Here is a 22,745-nt window from a genome sequence, read left to right on the forward strand (position 1 = left end):
TGAAATTTATGTTGATAATATTTGGATATTAATGTGTAGAACGGTATGATTTACAATAAACACCTGCTGAATTTGCCAAGGAAACCTTCTTAGTGCACAATATCACCTCTCTTAGTTGGGCTTCTTTGCAAAGAATACTAGGAGTATAGCAGTGAAGTTATTATTGAAGTATGTTATTGAGTTATGGGTAGAAGACTGCAGTAGCGGGTATAAACAGTCTACGGATTTTTAAGAGCTGGTTGTTAACTTTAGTACTGTTTTCTTCAGCCGAGCAACCTCTGATCCTTTCAGAATTAAGGTGAATGCATGTAAAACCCCAAATCCACTGTGAGCTGTCAGTCCACTTTACCTCCACCAAGTGTGGAGGGAACATCTACTTTTTATTAGACCGTTAGTTGTGTACCGGTATCAAAGCTGGTATGTTACTAAACTTTCCACATCTTGGAGTGGTTTGAACTCAGGGGACCCGTGATCAGATGATGGCCTAAATCCGGTGGCTTGCTTATCTTTTTTAACCCCGACCAACACTCTGATGATATACAACAAGCTCATGGTGATATGACATCATTTTAGTACAAGTAAGGGAATAATTACAGATTTTTGCTGCCCTCACTCCCAAAATCTGAACTAACTCCAATGATGGATGCCAGCTGACTGGCAGTGTGCAGAACTAGGCGGTGGTGATACTCTATGCTCTACACAGCCTAGAGCAATCTTTTGTCCTTAAAACACTTTCTTTGAGATCTCATTCAGTGGACCTGGAACTATTGGAACACAATGGCGGAACATTTCCGCTTTTCTTAGGCTTTTGTAACTTTTGAAATCTTCGTTATATCTTGATATTGGTCACCGACCCCTAGGGTCAGGCTCAAATCTCTCACGGTTCATTGTTTACACTTCACAACAGATCCATTCAAAAAAAAAAAAAAGGTAATTTCCCCCACAGCTGTTCGTATTAGAAAACGAAGCTGGTAGTAAGAGACGAGAGGAGCTGTCATGCAGCATCGGCCCATGACACCATGAGCGCTACGCGTACAGTCTGCTGTGGGATCCTCTCTGTATCATTCTTTTCATTAATGGCAACGTGACAAAGTCAGTGCAGCCATCCTGTCCTTGGCTCCGCAAAGGCTTCAGATTTCAATCATATCTCTGCTTCTGGCGCTCCTCCTCAGAATTGATTTCCACGTCTTGTTTGCTAAATCCTGCTGATCATACACACATCATTGACCAGCGAGGACTGCCTGCCCTCATCCGAGTCAGTGCGTGCAGACCTGTTACTACCTCGCTTGGTGTGTCAGAGGCGTAACATGTCCTTTCACAGAACACATAGATGGCAAAAAAGTTGCCTTAATCCCACCTTGACTTTTGTTGGTGCAGGAGCATTGTGGCGTTTTAATATCGTGATTTATGTCGGATTTGGCAACCAGAGACATTCGAGCTGGAGACGGAGGTGGAATGATGTTCTTCAAACAAATGTACACATTTTGTAGACGAGGAGTTCCCAAGTCTTACACCAACTAGTACACAGACAGACTATATTATTAGAGTATTTTCCCTTTTTTTTCCCTTTCATCTCTGCTCATTTAAAGTATGTCATCCTGAAATATCATGAACTTGTTTTCAGGTGCAATTCCAATCATGTTCCTGCTACTGCTCCGGGAGCGTTTTCTCTGCTGAGTCGACGGCAGTGGTACCGCGTTCTGGGCTCAGGTGTCAAATAATAGAAACAAAAAGCTGCTAGTCAGGAATTTCAGGAGCATTTTTAGCTCGCCGGGGCTGTCGAGGTAACAGCTGGCTCTCATTAACCAGGCCTGTGGACCTGATCTGGAGAAGTCCAAGGTCACATGGAAAACAGTTACCACGCTGCTGGCAAAGAAAAAGAGGCGCTACGGCAAATCTTAACAGAATCTGAGGCTGCAAAGTGATTAGTCTGACATGCAAGGCTTCCAGCAGAAAGTTAGTGTATGCTGCAGCCATAGCGAGGACGTGGTGTGTGTTTGTGGATCCGCTCGTAGACGTGTGACGCCGCAGCACTAATCACCCCCTGATTTCTATCGTCTATGGAAATGTTTAGGTTGTAATACCTGAGAGTCGACACGCTCCGCAGAACTGTAGACTCATTCAGGACTTTCTCAATGAACAGCCCGCTGTAATGTGCATTCACGCATCTGTGAATCTGTACGGAGGAACATTTGCACAATCACCAGAGTTATTGGACACACACCATTTCATCTTTAACTCACACACATTTCTGGGCTGCGGACTTTATAGATGTGATTCATGAAATGTAACAAACTGTAAAAATGAGGTTCCCAAATGTAGTATTGGGTCTATATATATATATATATATATGACTGATGTTATTCTAAACCTCCTGTGTTTCTGATTTTTCAGATTCTCTGTCATCTGGTGATGATGAAGATTATGACGAAGATCCAGAAGATGATGCAGGTAATGGAAACAGTAAATTATTTTCTACTCTCATCTGGCAGAAAACTTCATCAAGGAGAAAACAAATATAGTTTCATGCCCAAACCTTTTGCCCCTCCTCAGCCACTTATGTGTGGACGAAACAGCACCAGAAACTGCTCGTCATTGCCATGTACACCCCCATTCTCTTTGCGTTTTACCTGCTTTTAGATTATTTGTCAAGATGGAGTTGCACTGCACTCATGCATTTCGTAATAAGCGCAAACGGGGCCGTTGCTTGGGCTGAGCGAACTGTGCAACCGCACAGGGCCTCACGATACTAGGGGGCCTCGTGCCTGCAATTATTTCTCATCATTTTTTTAAATGAATGCGTTTCTTATATATGATTGTGTCTGTTTCTGTCAAGGAAACATAAAAAATGTAAAAGAAAATCGTACAAATTTTGCGGGTTTTTATTGTTGCTATCATTGATGAATGATTGCTGTCATTACGCCTCCCTGAGGACGGTAGAGGGGGGGAAGCCAACATGCCAGCTACAAGAGAACTAGACCAATTTTGCAAGCACCTATCTGGTTCTGAGAGAAAAGGGGAAAAAAGAAAAAGGAGTAATTCAATAGGTCACTACGGGGTTTGCTGGATACTTCCAGAGATGCGGTGGTTGAGCTGATGCCCATAGCGCGTCTGATGAATATGCACTGCGCTGAATATGCTAATTGTGGTGAAACCAACTATCTTCACCTTTACCGACACAGCAGAAGAGCCTAGCGGGGTTCAACAACTGAAGGACCGGAGCGTGGGCACCGAGGATCACGACAAGTTCCGAGGTGAGGAAAAAAGAAATAGCTGTACTTTATTTTATGATGAGGCTAGACTGACCAGACGTCCCGATCTGTGCGGGACTGTGCCGCATTTTTCATTCTAGTCCCACTAACTGAAACGATGCCCCGCATTTGACTGGGTCAAATTTGAAAAAGTCAAAAACTTGATGGACAGGCACTTTTCAGAAATAAGGCACAGCTGAAGCTATCGTCAATAAAAGCTGCGTCGGCTGCCAGGACGCTCGTAAAATGAAGCGAAAAATGATTGTGATGCATGCACCAAACTGCGTCAAAGTAAAGAAAATGCTGCTACAAAGACTGGGGAACAGTTTCTAAACGGGCGAGGCCGGAGAACGGAGATTCTCTGAGAGATTTTTGGGAAGTTTACCAAAGTTATTTTTCAGTTTCACACGGAGAAGAACGCGATGTAAAGCTACTCTGTAGAAGTGAGTCGCACAAGAAAAACACAGCTGAAAAAGCCCCGTGCCGAACTATGCACTCGTTTTTACTCAAAGCCAAAAATACCTGCCAGACACACAATGTTCAGAAACCCTTCAACATACTCACTGTAAAAAAAAAACCTTGGATGAACCATTGCAGTGGAAGTTCACAATTGTTCTTCATGGCCATGGCTAGAAGTGTTGGGCTTGATGAAAATGATGCATTTAATCTGTTTTTTATGTCTGTTTTTTTTTTAATTATGAGCATCTCAGTTCTGTTAGAGCACCTTGTTCCAAGTTTATCTGTCATTGATTCAGATAAAGTTCAGAGATTAGAATGTAGTTCCTTCTTTGTACCCTTTACATACCATTTGGACATCTTCACCTGCATATGTTCATGTCAGTGATGTAGAAATACCCAATCCATAGGAAACATAACCCTCCACCATCATCTTAGTACACATTTGACACTGTAGCTTTCTGAGTCTGCCACATAAATGCTGCGATTAGCACACACCCTGTGTACCGCATCAGTGCGTCTTAGAATTGATGCAACCGCAACTCAAATATCGCACCAGTGACCGTTTGAATTAGATAACTTAGATTCATGCTACACTATCTTGTCTGATCCCTGCCTGATGAAAAGTCTGGATGATGAACTTTCGGCTGGATGCCCAAGACGGAAAGTGAGTCTGACATTTGCTACTTCATGATCAAGCTGCCTGATAATTACCTGACCACTTGAAGGCAATCAGAGTGCATTGAAGTGCGATTCCTAAATGATCAGTTGATCCTTATACATAAATAAATATATAAACCAAGATGATGGCGTCGTAGCACACATAACATACCCCCAAAGCACACCCCTGATCCAGGTAAACGTACACTATTCCAAACGAGAAAACATCAAATGCGATTTACGTACTTTAACTAAAACAACTTGAGGTTCCACATAATGCCTTTCATTTTCTCCTGTATAGATTTGTTTAAAATGTATTTTTCAACATGCCAGCATATAAAGCATGGGAAGAAACAATGCAGCAACAGCTTTATTCTTCCCTCCGCTTTGTGCAGTCCCCAATGTATCTCTGACAGCAACTGCTCCATGGCATGAATGACAGCGGGTATGGCGCTCTGAATTTTTGAAAGCACCAAATGTAATTCATTTAGTTTATAATATAATATAGAAAATGTTGTCTGAGCAGAAAGCTTATCTTGGGAAAGTATGTGGCTTGTCCATGTGCTCCACTGGAGTTTTTGGTTGGTGCCCTCTCGGGGCATGGTGATGTGTAGCCTTGGGGTTCCAGCAGTTTGCAGACCACAGCAGGTCTGTTGGGTCGTGGACTGTTATTGATCATTCTAACAAGATTGAAACTCGGACACAGTTGGGGTTTTTCAGCAGGTCAGAGAGCCCAAAAACGTGCCGAGGCACACATTAGAATGTGATTCAAAGATTGAAAAGGATAAACCGCGTTAGCTAGCGTACCCGGTATACAGCAACTGGTTCCTTCACTTTCTTCTTCTTCCCTCTTTAAACAACTCTCTATTATATGTTTGTACCGTTATGTTTCAGGACCTAATTATACAGGTTTCTTTTATTCAGGAGCAAAACCATGTTTAGTGAAAGATTTTATGGCGGGTCTGCTGGTTGTCTAATCCAGAGTTTTACACCTGAGCATGCCATCAAATGGCTCCAATAACCTCTAACTATCTTGCTGGGCTCATATTAAACCTTTACCGCACAGCACTCAACTAAATACCACTGTTGCACAGATCAAAAGCTCTGAGGTTTTTTTAGCAGGTAACAGCCCGCTAAGTGCTCTGCTGGGATGTGAGCTGATTTGGCATTCAGGAGCGCGCCGGGTTCAGGTGTAGGCTAACAAAGAACAATGAGGGCTGGCTTCTGCCGACTTCGCAGACTTCACACGCTCCTTTCTGTCAGCGAGCGCGGCTGCAGAGAGACTGAAAGCGTCTCCTCCCCTCCGACAGCCCCGGACCAGCCAGACGACACACTGCGCTGCCTTTATTCTACCATATGGAGGGAGACAGCAGGAAGGTGAGGCACAGACAGGTGTAGCGGACTCGGAGAAGAGAATTGGCATTGTAGAACTACTGTGAAGGACCAGAGACAAAAGGAGAGAAAGAAAGAAAGAAAGAAAGAAAGAAATAAAGAATGAAAGAGTGTGCAAAGAGAGAGACGTGAGCGGATGTGTGCATTCTAGACTCTGTACTGAAAAGGTTCTGGCAGGGCCAAAGTAGGAATATTTAATCTGACATTTTTACAGTGAAACCAAACTAGAAAACAACCCGTTGCTTGAACAATGAAAGAGATAAGTTCTAGAAGCAGATACTGGCACTGTTCTGATGACAGATGTTCTGATGACGTGTGGTGATGCAGCATGGGAAATCTCTAGAAGAAAAAGTATGAAATCTAATTGTTTCTGAAAGGATGTTCCGTTGCAAAAACATCCTGCTACAATGCTCCATGAAACGTAAAGTTTTCACCTGGTTATTTCTATTTGGACCTATTCGGATTTTTCTTTTAGGAAGTATCACACAAGACGATATAAGAACACCATCCAAACGTCTTCTCTCTGACTCTGAACACTGCACTGCTAACTAATAATTACAAGGCCTTTGTTTGCCAATTGTATAAAGCTTGTTACTCCACATTACTCCAGACTTTTTGAATTGAGAAAGCTTCCTGGAGAGGAAGCGAAACGTCTTCAACTACGGAAAACAAGTCCAGTTGCTTTGTTTTTTACCTTTTTTTGGAACTAATAACTCATTTAGTCTCATTATCATTCAGTAACAGATCCCACACCGAAGAGTGTTGTTGCGTGCTCAACATGGAAGAGTTCAGTTGTAGCTGTAGAATGCAGCCGCTGAATGCAGAGACAACCTTCCTGTTGTCTCTGTTGCGTGTCTGAGCGAGTGAGCCGAACACCTTCGGTGTTGAGCCTGAACGTGCTGAACAAACCGCCTCGCTTAGCGGTGAAAGCCCGGACCGTCTTCCAAACGGACGTAAGTGGCAGCAAAGGCAGCGGCTTTTCGGCAGACATCCTGCACGCCGGTGAATACCCTCTGACTGCCAGACTTAATCTCTGGGTGTAAGCCCACCTCATGACATACGAGGCTCCGATTTCCCGGCCAAAAGGAGAGGGATTAGCTCAGAAACATTAAACCCCTATCACAGCTTAATGTCCGCTAAGCCTCGGCTAATTAGCAGGCTGCAGCAGGAAGGAGCCATGTGACGAGCCGCGCGGAGAGTCCCCCGATGCTGAGCGGAAGGACATCCGCGCACGGTGAACTGTACTAAGGATGCAGATGATTAACCCACTTGGTGGAAGAATCTGAAAGTAGACGTAATCATTAAAGTCCAAAACAATCTGGCACAGTTCTTAAAACGTGCGCTTTAGCCAAAAAGATGGATTTTTCAGGGAGGGCAGGATGGGATTTAGGTTCCCTCCTTGTGAAGCATTTTTCTGTTGGCCATAGCGTCTAATGTAAATAAAATACAGGAGTTTGTTTGTGGTAACGTCTCAAAATGGGGGAGGGGTTCAAAGCGCGAGAATATTCTTGTCAGGCCGTGTAGCAACTCAAACCTCTGGAACACCGAAGGCTACATGTAAGAAGACACAATTCAAGATTAGGATTCAATGTTTCCATCTTTGCTGTTGTTTCACCCTTTGAAGTCTTGAAACACCTCAGTGACTGAGGTGTCGAAAGCCAACCAATGTTCTTTTAAAATAAAATAAAAAATAAAATAAAAAGATCTGGTGATTGTCCACACTCACACAATGAACAGGACATGGAAAAGGGTCCTGTTTTATTTTAGTGGCCGGGCAGTGCCCACGCTCCAAGCTTTCGTAGAGTTAAAGTACAGCGCAGTGTGTGTGTGTGTGTGTGTGTGTGTGTGTGTGTGTGTATGTTAACAGAGCCTAATCTGTGCTGTGCTCCTGAGCTATGCAGCCTCCTTGTTTACCCTGGCAGGAGAGCAGAGAGCCGGACGCCGGGCCACGCAACGCTGCCCCGCAGCCGCCATTCCTCCAGCTCTGTTTTCCTTGCGTCCCCGCAGGCCCTCTGGCGCAGCGTTGCCTTCAAAGAGCCCCAGTGTAATCTGTAATGAAATCTGCCTGTGTGCTCGCAGGCGTCAGTGAGGGCAAATTATACAATTACGCAATTAAAACACCCTCTTTGCTTTCACCCGGAGCGGAGTCTCCGCTACGGCGGAGCTTGGGCCCCAGCCGGCGGCCGCTCTCTCCGCGCCCTGCTCCGTCTAATTGCCGCTGCGCTGAAGCTGGGTCGACAGAAGTGCCAGAGTCACGCCTCTCTGACCTGGAGCACGCAGCCAGAAGCCAGAGAGAAAGGGAGGATAGGGATGCAGGGATGGATGCTCTATAGGGTAGGACAGTTAGAACAGCAGGGCCTAAAGGAAAGGGAATCCGTTTATAACCCTGCTAAGGTTGCACAATCCCCCAATCTTTGTATTTTAATTATATTTGATATGTAAAAAGTGCTCATCTATCAGTGGAGCAGCATTAGACAACATCTGTTCTTCAAATGTGAGGGAGGGAAGTGTGTAGTTTTCCAAAAATGTTAGCAAATAAGAATCTGATGTATTCTGGCTCACTGCTTTTCTTTTGCGGCCTTTAGTAGGTTTCCCTGCATTGCTGCTCCACCTGTAATTACCTCCATCCATCCTCCCATTAACCCTGACCAGCTTCCCTGTCCCTGCTGACGAAAGGCATAGCCATGGCAGGTTTGCACCATCACTGTTCCAACGTAGAGAGTCGGGTTTAGGATCTATGACGTGTCTAGAGTCATGGATCTCTACAGCTCCTCAAGAGTTACCATGCTTTTAAAAGCAGTAGATTTGATAAGATTTGGAAAAGTTGTTGTTATATATATTAAAAAAACTGAAATGTATATGTACTATGTCATTTCTTGGGTTTTGTTAAATGGAGCGATAACTCTTTGTAAAACCACCCAAGACTCCTCCCACTAACTAACTCCTCCGTTCTGTGTTCAGGAATTCCCGCTGCCATGCTTCAGAATAAGTTTTGTAATAAAAAATGAAAAAAACTGAAACTCAGTCGTGTAGTTTTAGGCTTTGGGAGTGCTTTCCCTCCTCTGCAGCTGTCAGGTGGACATGTTTCTGCAGATGCAGCGCTGAAACCGCCTGTTATATTGAAGGAGTTTCCACTGCAGCAAATGTTCACATAGGAAAGGCTTCTGTGGGTCTGGTGCCTCTTTAGAGGTTCCCTCCTCGCTCCTCAGCCCCCTTCGTCATCTCAAGAACAACCTGCCTCTGCTGAGGAAATGCCATCCTGCCAATTAGACATGGGATATAATTCCTGTGTGTTGCAGAGCACATAAAGCAGGAAAACTATGTAAAAGGAAAACCATATTGGAATTGCTTTTATACTGAAGGAGTGCCAGAATATTGTTCTCCACCCCTTGATAAAATTACTGAGAATCTGCGTCGGACACATTGTGTTCTAGCTAGGCTGACCAACAGATGAGTAATTTAAAGATGGCAAATTGTCTCTCCGTATACGAATAATTTGAACATTTTAGTGGGTCTGCTGTGACTTAGATTCACTTCACCCTCATTCATGCAGACTCCGTCACTCATGTATTTGTCCCTCCGTCGCAAATAGGAGCCATTCTAGTCGATGTGGTAAGTCCCACTTTATCTCTATTTTTGTGTTTTTGCTCTTTCTATATAACGGCAGCGTAAGCCGATTCTGGTTTCGCTTTAACAACAATAAATACATATAAGGGGAAAAAGTTCTGCCCATCTTGCCCTTAGTTTAAATGAATTATTTATAATAAAAGTAGAGTTGAAATCACACACCAGTGTCAAACAGTACACTAAAAGTTGTTTTCACTATTTAAACAAACAGAAAACAACATAATTGACATTTCAGCATCTTAAATGAACAAGGGGTAGTGCGCACGACCCACGTATGGAGCCTTTAGTCCCCAACGCGGCCGACCTGGGTTCGACTGCCCCATGTCTTCCACCCTCTCTCTCAAACCCCCTTTCCTGTCAGCATGCTGTGCAAAACTGAGCCACTAGTGCTGTGAAAAACCCAGAAAAAGATCTCAGGTTGTATATTCAAGATAATGTAGATTTTTCTTTTTTTTTTCTCTGTGATTTCCAAGCTTGCGTGTTTCATGACAGGCAGAGGTTAAAATAGGGTGACCAAACGTCCCTGATATTCCCTGGCTAAAGCTGTCCCCAGAAATGTCCCAGGTTTCAGCGTTTTATGAATGAGAAAAAAAGTTGCGCACAACACCAGCTATTAAGGTACCTGGTTGTGCTGCTGGTAGCGTCACAGGCGGAGTATTAGATAAAGAGCCAAGTGTTGGTCACTATGGGGCTGGGTCAGACTGAAAATCTGCAAATTCTCATCACCAGTCAACCTCCTGCTGCATATCACTGTCGGAGAAAAAAACTTTTAGGGGCAGAATCCGCAAGGATGTTATTTTTGGGCTAGAATCGATTGGAAAGTATGAACTGTATTACTATAAAGGACGTTTCCATGACCGAACAAGAAGTTATAAGAGAAAAAAAAAAAAACAAGTTGAGGAGGAAACCACGGAGACTCCTCCAGCGTATTGAATCCACATCTATTCTGGGTCCGAGACATCACTGTGGCCGAGGGATCAGCAGCAGGGAAGAGAGTTCAGGCTCAGATGCGTTCAGGAGCAGAAGGACCACACATTAGGAAAGCAACTGTTTAAAAACTCTCTGTGTGTGTGCGTTACTTTCCTTTTCTTTTCTTTTTTTTTCTTTTTTTTTTAACCGAATGCGTGTGATGCCAAGAAAACAATGTGTTCAGACTCCTCAGAGGGCAGTCCCACGCGGAGAGGGAGCGACGATTTGCTACAGCTACGGCGAGATAGAGGGGAGACGATGGGGAGGGAAGTCATGAAGCCTCACCGTTTCTTTACTTCATTGTGGAAGGTGGTTTGTGAGCGGCCCTTATGTGGGAGGGTGTTTGTCTTCGCAAGCCGAGGAGGGTGGAAGGCTGTGCTCCACACACACACACACACACACACACACACACACACACACACACACACACACACACAGATTACTGTCTGTCTGATAGACTTTAGTAACCTACTGTTTGCTTTCTCAGAGAATACGTCTGTGTCTCTCAACGCCGAATGTCTCTCTCGGTCTGGTTGCAATTACTCTGTGAAGCCGATGCCAGTGTTTGAAAGCCGACGCCAAAAAAATGTGTGTCAGAAATGTATCAGAAGACCGCAGGCATGGCGATAAAAGCACACGGAGCTGATCTGACGTGGAGATCCTCATTTGGCAGTGACCGTCGTCCCACCTGAAGTAAAACCATCTCCTTTTTCTGTCGAGGGGTTGGATTACTTTTTAACAATTATCTCATCCGAGCCCGATGGAGAACACACACGGACAGAAGTCCTACCATTCAGATGCTAATTAGCTCCTCTCTCCCCTCCTGCGTTTGGAAAAAGTAAAAGAGACATCTGATGACCGGTCAGCCACCTCCCCAGCTTTTGTTCAGGAAAACACACACACACACACACACACACACTGATATAGAGAGGGAGCGGACCATGCCTCAGTGCTCTCACCCTCGCAGATGGGACAAAGAGCTGGTCGCACTGACTGCACCCTCTTTGTCCGCCGTCCTCTCAATACAGCTCAATAAATCGCGCTGACAGGTTTCCAAACTCCCCGGATCGCACAATTCAGATGGACTCTTGTATTGTTTGGGAGGCGAAGGAGATGCGTTTTGTTCGGAGCTCGGAGCGCTTCAGGCACCAGTTTTAATGCTTTTTCAATTTCTGTCAAACCGTTTCTGCGTTTGTCCGTGTTAGGGAACTGAAAAACATCCCTTTGTAAAGCAAGTGGGGCTTGAAATGGGATAAAATGGGAATAGATGAGAACTTTATCCACAGGTTTCTGTAACTACCAACAGCAACAAATTACCTGTTTTCCATGCAGTGCGTTGCAAAACACAGTTCGGTGCCTTGTCATTCTTCTCGGGCAAAATAAGTCAAGTTGGGTCCGATTGGTGTGGAGCACCAATCTGCGAGCAGCAATTTTACAAGTCTTGCCGCAGATTCCCCAGCAAAATTTAGTTCTGGACTTTGACTGGGCCAGTCTAACCTGACTAGGCTTTGGGTCCAGGTACGCTATTGGAGCTCAGACTGTGTGCTGTGGGTTGTTGTCTCTCTGGAAGCTGAACCTCCCGCCCAGTCAGAGGTCTTTTCCGATCTGTGACAGGGGCTGGTATCTGTGGAGCTCCTTTAGTTACCATGGGCCTCTTTAAACTTGTTCTACGTTTCTTAGTCTTTCTGTCCACTGATATTCTCCAACAAACCTCTGATGCCTTCACAGAACGGCATACAAATGCATGCAGGCATGACATTCTGAAAGCCATATATTGCTTCAAGTCTATGCACTGCTTTGTGTTGACCTGTCGCTTTAAATCCGGGGACGATAAACTGAAGGTTGTGGTTGTAATGTCACAAAATCTGAGTTCAGAAGGGGTGTGATTACTTTTTGCAAAGCGTTGTGTGTTCAAAACCACCTAAAGCAGGTTGTCTTTTGTTCTTTGCGTGATTTTTGATTTCCTGCCACTGCTCTTTTTACGTTGTTGTTATGGAAGATCTTTTGGAATCTAGAATTTCACATTTTTTCTGGCAAAGCGCATACGAAACCCATCCAAGCTGCATCACTTTCAAAACGGGGCAAGAGAGCAAGTTTTCCCATCTGGGCCATCTTTTTGTAATTATAGCAGCATGTATGTATGTATATAAAGGGTCATTCCTCAGATGTTCTACGATCCAAAAATACTAAAGAAAATTGAAAACAATCAGCAGAAAATGACCAGCTTCCCTGTTGCATAATTCATTCATGAAATTTGAATCTCTTTATTTTTTCAAGATCGAGCTCGATCCGATCTTTAACACTGTTTCCTGTTTGGATCCACAGCTCCGTATTGGACCAGGCCTGAACGGATGGACAAGAAGCTCCTGGCCGTCCCCGCTGCCAACACCGTCAAGTTCCGCTGCGCCGCGGACGGAAAGCCCATGCCGACCATCAGCTGGCTCAAGAACGGCAAAGAGTTCAAGGGCGAGCAGAGAATGGGCGGCATCAAGGTGAGGGGAAGAGCATGTTGGCACGTAAAGGGCATAGGAGCGAGACTGTGATTTATAGATTCCAACCTTCACACTCACAACTCTGCCAGACAGAGGTCACAATCTGCCTGCTTAAGGTGCTACCAGAATGTCCTTTAGCAAGGCATTTTAATCCCCAGGGAGGGTATCAAAGCCGCTGTCTGTCCGTCTGTGGGGGAGCGCTGCGGTGCTCCTCGACGTGGATTTCCGTAACCGAAGGAGAGTGAGGCGTGAGTGCTGAAAGAAAGCCGTGCCCGGCGAATCTTCTCACGGTGAATAAAGGTCGGGAAAGACGCCACGGAGTCATACGCGGCCAACTAACGACCAAAATACATTTGGGAGGGGGGGGTTTAAACTGCAATCCTGAAACCAGAGCGGGACACATGCATGCTTGCATGATAGTTCAGCGTTGACAGTGAAGCGCTGCAGCAAACAGCTGCTGCGTTCACTTTTGTCATCAGATTCACTTCAAGCTGGGCTCTGGTGTGGAACGGCTCCGCTCACCATTACCAGGCTACGTTTACCTAATAACAAGTAACGCACAGTCCAAATATGTGCAGAAACAAAGTCCTGCTAAACATCTTCCTGTTTTGCTTGTAATGAGCCATGATATCGAAATTAAAAAAATAAAAAATGCATAGTTTCAGGATAACGGTCAGATGTTTAGAGTTTTTGGATTTGTTGTGAAGACTTCATTACCCAGTCACACGTGAACACAAAGTTGTGGGAGGACATTTTCATCTCGTTTTCAAACGAAATGTCGTGAAGTTCAGATCTGGGGCAACTGGCGAAAGAAAGATTGCCGCGTGGTTGTATATTTGCATCTTCTAATCTCAGTAAAGATGTCTCACGGGGGCAGCGAAGCCCTCAAGCACATTTCTTCCCCAAGTGGAACTTTGGCCTTTAAAGAGTTAAATGTAATGAGATCCTGCAGCTATTAACAGTTTACAGAGATCTCCAACATCTGCTCCCAGCAGACCAACAGCAGTTGTCTCCCTCGCTCTGTCCCCACTCTCCGTTGCTCTATCTCTCCCTCCCTCCCTCTCACACACACACGCAGATCCACAAACACCTGTCAGCAGCTCTCAGGACACCCTAACTTTGACTGGAGTGGCTCCCCGACAGCAGCTTTTAGCGTATGTAGTATACATGATGATTTGCTGATGATAAGGTTGGTTCCACGTTGTTAGCAGCAGATTAATCCCCAGCTGACTGCTCAGAGTACGTACATGTTTATCCCACCTGTTCGTCCAATCTTCAACTTCTCCTTCAAACCCTCCAGAGAGTCTGTTCTTGGGAAAAGCTCCGATTGCAAGGCTGTGGAAAAGTATCCCCCCCACACACACTTCACAAAAAGCTAATTTTTTTGTCAAATAGCTTCCATTTCTGAAAATCTATGTAGAAAAAATCATGTTTTAACTCCTTTTTTTAGAATATTTTTTTTATTTGGCGGAGCTAAAATTGTATTACCATTGTATTACCTATCCTCCCCCAGCAGGTGGCGATAACTTGGAAATTGGCGTCAGAATTCAAATTTCATTCTGAACATGCCTAAAGTGCTTCTAGGCTATAGCTACAGCAATAGCAGCTTGTGTTTATTTATATTTAACATATTCCTCTTAATTGTTAATTATTTCTGTAGGACATGTAATTAATGTTTTACTAACTAGCTTACTTTCCAAACTGATATATTACAGCCATCTTACTCCTACTTCGCCATAATTCAAATTTAGATCTTCAGAGGTGGCTTGTGACTTATTAAGATGTCCCTCTGTTCTTGCCTAAAAAAGTGGCACATCTTCTTTTACGTCCGTGTTGGGTAATTAAGACGTTCTCCCATGTGTCTTTATTGAGTGATATTCACACGCTCCACCCCTCCCTTCTGTCTCAGAACTGTTTTAAAGTCCAGTTAGCTAATCGCCATGTGGCCAGTGTCGGCCCTCACAGGGGTGAAGGGAGAGGTCATCCTCCACAGAACGGTGGTGATGGGTGACAGACCCCAATGTGACACGGCCAGGCCTCAGGGAGATCAGGCGAAATTTCAAAATCTCTGCTGACCACATCAAGTTGTCCTGACTCCAACCTGGGGCATGTTTTCTTTTTTTTACTTTTTAATTTGTTGGGAATTAATAGAACTTCTGGTTTTCTTTCCCTTTTTTGGGGTCTAGTTATTGAGGAAGATCTAGACATGCAACAGTTCCTTTTGGTCTGACGCATTTTAACAAATGTCCTACATCCTCATTCCTAGCTTCTCCCTCTGGTCTTCTGTTTTTGTTCTCTTCAGACGTCTGCGTTAATGCTGCCAACTATCAGATATTAAAAACACCTAAAGTCTAAAGTTTAGCTTAACATGGTGAAGAATAACAATACAAATGCAGCAGTCGTGTGACATTATTTGTTTTTGTTCTATCTAGCCTTCTACATGTCGAAGCTGTCAGCCAAGAACTTTGCCTTAAAAAAACGTAACTTTTCTTCAAATGAAAAAGTAACTTTCTTTTAAATCTCAATTCATGCCGCTTGCTAGAAAGTTACATGATGTTTTCAATACTTTTCAATCGATAGGGTTATAGAGGGTCGATGAAGTTGTTTTTCGTAAGAAAACAGAGATGTAAATAGTTTTTACATTTTTTCTGCCACACAGCAAAATCCGTGTCATGACACCTAAGAGGTGCATTTTAAAGTTTAAAACACGAGACGTGTTCATTTAGAAAGGAGACTTGATTCCTGTTTTGGAATAAAAACAACTGTCTAAAAAGTCCAAGACTAAAGAGACAACCAATCAATCATGATTCACCCCATTTACTCTAATACCTCTAAATAAAAACAAACATTTAAAGTCAAAAGTCACCTAATTAGTAAATGAAAATCTCTGGGTGAAATGGTTTTCTTATCAATACTGAAATTAAATAAATAAATATAGAAATAAATAATGAGTTATTTAAAACAGAGCCGCCACAGATTGAATTGTCTGTGTGTCGGCATGAGCAATGGACAGACTGACGGCATTCTGTCACCATGTGTCACAGACCTTAGAACCACATCTTCCATGTGGACGTGATGAGTTCATCTGGGAAGGCTGGGGTTGCATGAGTAGAAGCCAGGGGGCGGCTCAGTCCTGACAGCACAACAATGGCACTCTAAAGACTCTATTGCCCCATCGGGGTCCTCAAGGTGAAGCCATCTTCCTCCCGCAGGAGGAAGATGGCTTGACAACATCATCTCTATACTGACAGCCATGGTTAATTTTGGCTGAATGAATCGCAGCCATGCTGATTTCTACCCTTTGGACCGGTTTATAGGAGGACCGCGTCACTCTGGGAGTGAGGGGCGTGTTTGTCGGACTGTAGACGGCCAGCTAACCGAGCCATGCCGACGGGCCCGGTGGAGTTTTATCCAGTTATCGGCGCCTAGCAGACAGTTTACTGTGTCTTCTGAGTTCTTTCAGAGCGCAGAAGTGTGACAAAAAGCCCTTGAGTGAACACGCCATAATGGCCCATTAGCCCAGCTCCAAAAAGACCTGCAGAGTCTGCAAACCAGTGTTTTAAAGATAAGATACCGTCAGTTGTCAACTTTGAAACCATACTTGATCCAGAATTGAATGGCTCTCAGCTAATTATACTCGAATGCTTTCACTGCTGTCTGTTTTATCCTGGTCCCACAATTGCACCTTAATGAATCCCCACAACTTTCAACCTCGACCGTTGGCCCAGTTCAGATGAAAGGCAACAAAATAAAACAGAGGTCTTATTCCCTCAAACCTAGCTGCAGGTAGGTATGAGGATAGGTATGAGCTTTTACCGTTTTCAACGGTAAAAGCTAGCAGCATCGAGGTAGGCGTGAGTTCGGTCAGACGGTGGGTTGTCGGCTCGATCGTGAGATCCAGGCCTGTACTTTTTAACTGCAGCACATTCAAGATATGCCACTGGAGCTGGAATTATTATTCCAATCAAAACATATTTTTACCTTAATTTTTCAGACAATGCAAGTTTTTTGCTCAGTAGGTTCTTGAAATTCAACTTTTGTGATAACAGCTTTTAAAAGAGCGTGTACTGTAGTAAACATTAGGAGAGTCCCGTCATGGAAAGCAACATCTAAAACGAATCTGTTTATTTATTTCTATTTGAAACACAGATTACTCTTTTTTTTTTTTAGCTGAAATGGTCCAAAACGTGAGCTTGTTGGTCAGCAACTCCATTTAAAAAGCTGCTGACAAAACCTTTGTGGGTGAGTTGGGCAGGTCAGCTGGACGCTCTACATTTGTCTAGAAAAATGCTGACCGTGTTGCCGTCAAATGGTTATGTTCCGCTTTAATAAGAAAGCACTTCAGCTTCACAATCATCAGTCGTCTCTCGTCCGTTAGGTTCACGTTTTTCTACTAAAAGGTTTTTTTTTTTCATTCCTTTTCCTAAGCCAAGTGTGTCTTTTCAGGCGTTTAACTCTCACACACGAGCACTTTGCAGAATGAAAGCGTAAAACACTAAATGGGATGGTTGATAAGATGCGTGGCTCATTTGTTAAAACGGAAAAGAAGATTCCAGCAGAGCGCTGCGATAGAGCGCCATGCGCCTTCCCAGACAACTGTGGAGCGCTCCATTATGGAAGGCCAGGGCCTGAAGGTCAGAGTTGAACCCTCCATTGAGCTGTCACATGGACATGGCAGGAGATAGGCGTGCCGTTAGCCTATTGAGCCATCCCGGGTCTCCGACACATAAAGCCAACGCTGCTGTGTGCAGCCACATAAAGCGGAGGAGGGGGTTTCATTGTGTTCTTGACAGTGTTATTACTGGATTTTTTTTTTTTTTTTCCATCCGCAACTTTCAATCCCTGTTTTGACAGGTTTGCATGGGAGGGGCTCTTAAACTGCCTCCACGCTGTTACTTTTTAAGACTTTAAGCACTTCAAAAAAATCCTTGAGTTTTCCGCTGCAGTTTTTAGCACAGTCTCTGCTGGGCGCGCAGGAATTTCTCCGCTTGTAAGGGTATTTTTAGACCCTTTTTTTTCTCCCCCCTTCCCAATCTAATTTTAGACCTCCCAGCACCACAACATTCACTTTGCTCACCTGTTGTTTTATTAAGATGCACCGATTATGTTAGAAGACAGGTCTCGGCGTTTACGGGCTTTTATGTCCCTTTTTGTCACTTTCACACGTCCGGTGTTTACAACCCCGTCCTCTTTGTTGATACAGTGTCAAGCCGAGGCAAAAGTCGGGCGGCACACTAACAGAACTTTCCCAATTTTAATAGCAAGCCCGCGGGGCCACATCTTTCTGCTTCCGCCCTCTCTCTGTGGGTCAAATTAGACGGCAGCGTGGATCCAGGCGGCTGGTCCGCTCTGACACAGCCATAAATTCTGCTAACTGGCCCCACTTGTTCTGACAGGGCTGTTTTGCGAGGTGAAGACAGAGGGGTTTGGACTATAAAGGGAACAGCGCTTCCTGTGTTTTCTCAGACAACTACTGCGCTACCAAAAAAAAACGCGTCGCGTTTTGCATCCATCAAGGATAATTCCTTCTGTCTGTGGAAACGCAGGAACTGGCCAGCCGCTGGGATGAGCTAACTGAAGTGTACTTCAGCGGCTTCACTCTGTAAGGGAAGCAACAAAACATTCAAATGAGATGGATTGGTGTCCTCGAACGCCTCCTTTAGCATCCCTCCTAACACCGTGACAGTTTCTGCCTCCTTTAGATGCAGACTTTTTGCAGGGCGAAGCCCCCCGTCCATTCCCATGGCCCACGCTCCCCCTGTACATCCACGGCCAAAGCCCTAAAACCTTTAAAGCCTCGTATGACTCGGAACATAAGCTGCTTAATAATTTAATTCTGCTTGGAATCTGGCATGATGAAGCTGGATGGGATTATCACGTTTAGGGACTAATGCTACAGCTTCACCAGGGTTTAGCCAGTGTGACACATTAATAAAAAACCAACGGCACGCACGTAGGAAATAATTAAAGTGACCAATGAAAGGCAGAGGAATGTTAAAGTTGAGAATCGCTGAAAGTTAATTTTTAATGAATAGCAGAAATTCAATTTCATAAAGCGAGTGGTGAAAGGCAGCTGGTTACAGTGTCTCGCAAAGTTTTTGAACCCCTTTTGTCACAAACAGAAACTTCAACGTCATTGTTGAAATTTAGTTTTAAGAGGGGCAAATAAAAAAAATTAAAAAAAGGTCTTTGTTTGTTTGTTTGAGAGCTACAGAGGATAGTTTCCAAGAGGTCATAAAAGACCTAAAACCACTACTGTGTTGTCATGATATTGTCAACATGGTAGGTTATGAACGGCTTCTAAATGAAGTGTACTGAGAGGTATAAGTTTCAGCACAAACACAGATTCAATTCTTGAGATTTATATGTAAGAGCATTCCTCCGCAAATGCAGAAAACAAAATACAGTCAACCCTGATCTGTCCAGACTGAAAGCTGGTTTAGAAACAACAGCTGGGTGCTAGAAACGCACGGACCCTAACGCGACACGATCAACTCCTGCAAACATGTATGACGAAGTTTCGAGAGCACATATCCTGATGCTAAATGGACTGCAAACATAACAGCGGTCCTTACATTTACAAGTAGTCTTAAGCTGTTCTTTCACAAAGACTGCAAAAACAAATCTCTCTCATACAAAAGCATTACAAATGTCCGTTCCATATTTTACACATTTTAGATGCTAAACTGTAAACAGAGTAACAGCAAAATATTTGAACCATCTCAACAAGGCCGTGCAAGTATTATGTTTTGGTTAAAATATCAGTTTTTAGGGATTTTTGGCATGTCACACATTTTTGATTGTGTTGTCAGTGAAAACAGAATAACGCCGCTGTGATTTGGCTATATCTCTGTAATTTGGCTGATTACTAGCGAGAGTAATCCTAAGGTGCTTCTCATAACTGGAATAAGAGGAATGATGTTTTGTTGGCATTGATATGAGAAAAGGCTTGATTCACAGCGGATGCAAACATTGTGAGTGTCGCAGAGGCTGCTTTTCTTGCCGAGAGGTGCTGACAGTGGCTAACCTTCCTAGCCCAAATGTCCTCTGCACCACTTGACTGAAAGCGCTGTTTAAAAGCAATGGACGACTGCAAATCCACCATCTCCATCTGAAAGGTTCCTTCATCGTGCATGGCACTACCTCTTTGGCTTTGAGAGCAAATGGAGAATGGGTCACGAACAAACTGCAGCACCTTAATAGGTTATATTCCTGGGAATCCTCAATAAACTTCTGGTTCACTTTTGTAATGAAATCTGTCATTTATATTTCATCTGCTCACTTTATAAATTTGTAACTGCACAGAAAAGTGCAACATTGTGTCAGACATGGAATCTGTTTTTAGAAGTCAGATTTTTCCTAAAAGCAGAAAGCATGTCAACCAAATGAGCTATGGACCTTTCCCATCCTTGCATGTCCAGGTCCATTGTGTTGATATGTCAAAAAATGTCATTCGGAAAGGGCATGTCTGCCATAAACTCTTTATCCGGCATGCCGTCCAAAAAACGTTGCTGCTCTCTTGTTTTCACATTCTCGGAGAAATGACACAATCTCTTGACGGGGTTCACAGAAACGGTCCTGAACTCTCCCTTTGCTGAGCCATCTGAAATCATTATGAGCCAGCAGGTTATGCAAACGCCTCGGCTACCTGCTTATGGAGCAGCCAGTGCTGTAAGCACCTAGCCGATCTTAGCGGGAGCATCATCAGCAAACAGCGGACAAACCTTTTACAACTCAGTATGGTGCTCATTAAAAAAAGTCACAATATTTTAAAAAAATGATGTCACCTATTATGTGTCCTTCAAACAGAATAAGAAGTTATTTCCGAAAATAAACTGCATCAAAAAATCTTAACACGGATGCAAAGATGGGCTGTGTCTGTGCGATCTGTTGGTTTATCCACTCCAACAGACATGACTTTCTGAATTCTTCAAATAGCGTTTTTGAGACATTGTCTGCATGTAACTCCACTTTGCGCAGGGCCGTTGTGTCCCATGGAGCACTTTTTTGGTAGATGAAACCATGATCTCCTCAAAGTTTGTGTCAACCACAACGTCATCGAGGACAGATATCTCTCACAGTTTCAGTCTCAGTGGAAAATGAGTCAGGGCTTGTGTTGTTGTGTCTTTTATCATCACAGCAGAGCTTTCAGTGCACAAACTGTGTAATTTTGTATTTTAGATTCTTCCCTTTATTTTGATTACTGCATTATGCAGTCTTGGCATTGGGTTTCAAAAGGTCTTAGATGGTTTTCCAACAGCCTTGAAGGAGTTCTCAAAGTTAGTAATAAAAATAAAGAGAGACGGATAAATTTAGAAATTGTCTCCAAACGTTTGACTGCTAGTGGATGTATTTAATAATTTTAAAACCACAGTTCTGCAATCTAGTCAAAATTTCTGGCAATTTTCTATTGGGGGGCACAAGAAGTTTTAAAAGGGTGGTATTCTACATAAATAGGTCTGTTAAAGACCAAAACAAAGTTGTTTTCAGGTTTTTTCTTTACAAATAAATAGCTGAAAAGTGAGGCGTACACTTGAGTCATTACATTGTTTATCCCGCTTTCACTGTAATTACTGCCAGCTAAGTGAAATTATGACTTCATCCAACCAGAGTAAGTCAAAATGGCTTGTGGAGAACTGGCTGTCTTTGTAACTTTATCTATTTCACACCAGTAGATTCGATTTACTAATTACGTAACTTTTTAATGTAACTGGTTGACTTTATTTAAGGGTATTCGAGTAGAGGGAGCTATATAGAAATAAAGCCCATTTTTTTTTCAGGTTTGTAGTTCTAATACATGATTTCTTTTGAATCATGTATTCTTTTCCTTCCAAATCCCGATTATTTTATATTTTATGTTGGTAAATTATATACAACCCTGATAAAACACATGACAAAATGTGGAAAAAGTCATGAAATGCCACATTTAAAAGCAATACAGTATTTCAGGCCCAGGGCATCAATCAAAATGTAACATCTAAAGTGAAACTTTGCACATCAAAGACCCAGAACTAGAGAAAGTATGGTAAATGTATGGCATAACTCTGATTATAGTCTCCCCGGTTCTGTTGGTGGTCCTGGCTTTTACTGAATATCAGCTTCAGCTCATATTTTACCACATTTTAGCCTCCTCCCTTCTCCTCCACCGCTTTTTTTTCCCCCCCTCCCCTCAGCGACTACAGCACAAGGCGTCACTCATCTGCTCATGAGAGCAGCCATTGACTCGAGTTTGACTCCTCATTTCTGAGAGGGGGTAGACGGGGTGGAGCCAGCCATTCCACAAAAAAAAACCATTTGCCAACGCTGAGTGGGCGGCCTGGTTTATGTTACCACGCAACAGCAAAAAAAAAAAAAAAAAAAAGCACACTCAGGCATAATATTTACACTGTTGCTTTATTTTCCGAATAAACCTCCAAGAGAGAGAGAGAGGGTGAAGAAGTGTGTACTCTAAGACGTAGAGGAGAAGAAGAACGGTCAGAACGCATGCTTGTACCGTGGCCGCCTGTCCCCCACCGAGCATGTGGAATGAAATGTTTGTGAAAACACCAAGTCCTCTCCGGGTCGGCACATTTTCCTACATAGGTGAGGTTAAGTGTTCCACCCCCGAGAAGTCACCTTGTTGACATCACTCGTTCCCCTCATTAGTAATTCTGTTCTCCTCCAGAGAAGTTCACCCTGCTCTTGTCCAGCAGTGGCATCTGTGGTGCACGTCCCCCCCCCCCCCTTAAACCGCGCAGGTCATCCCCGCCGGCCCGTGGAGACTCTGCCTGTCGATGCGCGGCAGCTTTTCTGCTCTCGCCGTGCTACGCCAGGATCGCTAACTCCTCCTTTCGTTTGCCTTCAGAGCCTGTCAAGTTAGTATCTGTCGTGCGTTCCAGCTCAACCTGCTTTAAATTAC

General features: G+C 43.8%; 1 protein-coding gene across 11 annotated transcripts in view; it reads left to right on the top strand.

Moving 5' to 3' along the window:
• The window catches only part of fgfr3 (fibroblast growth factor receptor 3), an 81,173-nt gene that overhangs the window by 34,347 nt on the left and 24,081 nt on the right, over positions 1-22,745 (top strand). For 7 of the 11 annotated variants that reach the window (XM_036151091.1, XM_036151094.1, XM_036151090.1 and 4 more), the window contains exons 4-6: positions 2,395-2,451; positions 3,183-3,254; positions 12,681-12,847. In XM_036151091.1, the coding sequence (XP_036006984.1) occupies positions 2,395-2,451; positions 3,183-3,254; positions 12,681-12,847 (296 nt within the window). The remainder of the gene's footprint in view (positions 1-2,394; positions 2,452-3,182; positions 3,255-12,680; positions 12,848-22,745) is intronic. The other 4 variants (XM_036151096.1, XM_036151095.1, XM_021321298.2 and 1 more) reach the window with 2 other exon arrangements.

The sequence above is a fragment of the Fundulus heteroclitus genome, chromosome 19 (assembly GCF_011125445.2).
Source record: "Fundulus heteroclitus isolate FHET01 chromosome 19, MU-UCD_Fhet_4.1, whole genome shotgun sequence".
Lineage (NCBI taxonomy): Eukaryota > Metazoa > Chordata > Actinopteri > Cyprinodontiformes > Fundulidae > Fundulus > Fundulus heteroclitus.